General features: G+C 36.6%; 1 protein-coding gene across 1 annotated transcript; it reads right to left on the reverse strand.

The window, feature by feature from the left end:
• Nucleotides 1–32: 32 nt before the first annotated feature.
• Nucleotides 33–2382, reverse strand: LOC111269683 (uncharacterized). The gene is made up of 3 exons (XM_022849475.2): nt 2071–2382; nt 1467–1700; nt 33–1160 (listed from the first exon to the last, which is right to left on the reverse strand). The coding sequence occupies exons 1-3, from the start codon at nt 2194–2196 to the stop codon at nt 894–896; spliced, it is 627 nt and encodes a 208-aa protein (XP_022705210.1). The 5' UTR covers nt 2197–2382; the 3' UTR covers nt 33–893.

Here is a 2382-nt window from a genome sequence, read left to right on the forward strand (position 1 = left end):
TATATGTCTTCACCTAACAAGGAGTTACTATGTTGTAAGATTATTGTTCTTTATTCTTTGTCAAAAAAACAAGGTGAACATTGGTATCAAACGAAAGTTTAAATTTTTGTGGTGATTTATATACACTACAGTTTATATATACAACATACGTATATACAACACAAACAACGATTTTTGGAAAATTGTAGTGTGTAACTAACTCTTTGCCATGCCAACGTACTACGTAGGGTCAGAGAAAGCCTGCCCCTGGATCAAACTCACTAACAATCGAACTTTACTCATTTCAACTGATGACTTCTTCATTAATCTCACAATTGTTCTTGTCAAAAGAAATATAATAGTTTATTCTTTAATTAGTGTCTTCGCATACTTGTCTTGGAGCCGAGAAGCAGTTTTGACATTTCCCTGAATAGGTCGTATTTAATAAACGTCGACTATTATAAGATGGCACATTCGAGGTTGATTTCTTCGTCAGCTTTCAGTTTTGTTTAAACATTAGTAAAATATTTAGCATGACAGCATAGAACAAATCAACCTAAGTACCGCAGTCGCTTGATGAATGACAGAACTAATGAACTATTTTCTATATATTGTACGTAGCTACCATACGAGGACGCAGGTTAGCAATTGAATATACAAAAATACCAAACATGACCTAGTTAACTAGAATTCACTTGAACTGATTAATAATTAGTGTGTGTGTGTGAAACGTGGGTGCCCTGCGTGATAAAATTATCTACGTATATATGCGCTACTCGCGATAAATGGCAGAATTACATAAATTTGTTAACTAGTGACACGTAGGTTCAAGGCCTATGTCAAGGAAAAGCTGTTATCAACGATTGAGATTTAACTACGTTAGCCTTTTGCTCATAGAAATAAATGTTCTTCCGTTAGGTAACTGTTGCAGTGGAGAGTTGTCGGAATATTCCATTATTTTGTGTTTTGTTGGTTTGTTTCGATACAGTTTCGTTATCAGCCGTGTCACTTGTTAACTGTTGGATAGTCTGGACAACGTCTATTTTTTCATATTTAATAAGGTCATCGTCGTTATCGGAGCTCGAATCTGGTTCGCTGTCCTCTGTAATCGAGGCATTATCAGAATCACTAATAGTATCTGGCTGAGATGCTCGAACGACCGCTTCCATATTAGTGATCACCTGCAATTATGAAACGCTTCCTTTGCGATTATACTTCGACAATTATCACATTAACTAATTGCAACTATAGCTGAGACAACGTCCTTACATTTTTTGATCCTAACATTTTGTTTCGTCAACGAAGATTGCAATCGTAATTTTGACTGCACATTGCCAAAAATATACCTGCGCTTAGTCGTTACACTAACTGTAAAGACCTTAATTAATAGACTCAGTTGTCATATCATATCCTAAATAACAAAAAAAAAAAAGAAGCAAATGTTGACGATATTCTCCGTCGTTATCAGTGAAGTCAATAACAATTACCTTAATTTGATCTTCGGGCGCTAATATGAGGTTCATCTCAATAGCAATTCCTACATGGTTTTCATCAAGTTCAAAACACGCCTCGTTTTGGGAAGTATTCTCATTGTCAAATGTCCGGATAGAGGGACCCGTGGTGTCTTCTACTAGATTAGGTGTCTCAGCCTGAACGGGTCTTATCCGTTGCATCAAAGTTTCGTTAGCCCTTTGCATTAACGGTAGAAAGCGTTGCGCATCCTGAAACCGTAAGATATAGACAATCTTGAGTGACTTAAAAACAAAAAAGACTTTTGAATAGAAAAGAAAGGCTATCTACAACAAAATACATACACTTCTACTACAATGAAAAATTATGTCCTTTCGAATGAGATTAATTGATAAATGACTTAATCCAGTTTGTTGCATTTGACCCGTCTGACTTTCTTTATTACTATTTCAACTTGATCGTTGTCCATAAGCCCGCGGTTGTTAATTTTACTACCACTCTGTAGTCTGATTATTGGAAGATGGTAATTTTTTTAGGGATGCGCGACTTTTTGGCTCGTATTAAAAAACATTATGCTTTTTTATTCAACATTAACAAAGTTAAAACAAACGGAGCCAATACCTGAAGGACAGTCGAGTGAAGTCGTTCGATGTTTGGCTTAGTTTGACTGGCCAATAACCTTTCGAGGTGCCTTTCCTTTGATCGATGTTCTAAAGCCAACAGATCTTTCGAACGTTCCGGAGCCATTTTATGTCTCAGTGCTGTTCGCGCTATAGCTTAACTTTAGCAGCTTATCTCGCGTTTTCTCATTCGAAATGAACGAGCTACGCACAAGACATAGATTACTACATACAATAAAATATGATAAATGTTCTGACTCTTGCACGTCAGCGGCTAACCAATCACTTGAACAAGTGCTATCGTGCTCCGTGG

This window comes from Varroa jacobsoni, unplaced genomic scaffold (assembly GCF_002532875.2).
Source record: "Varroa jacobsoni isolate VJ856 unplaced genomic scaffold, vjacob_1.0 scaffold_150, whole genome shotgun sequence".
In the NCBI taxonomy this organism is placed as follows: domain Eukaryota; kingdom Metazoa; phylum Arthropoda; class Arachnida; order Mesostigmata; family Varroidae; genus Varroa; species Varroa jacobsoni.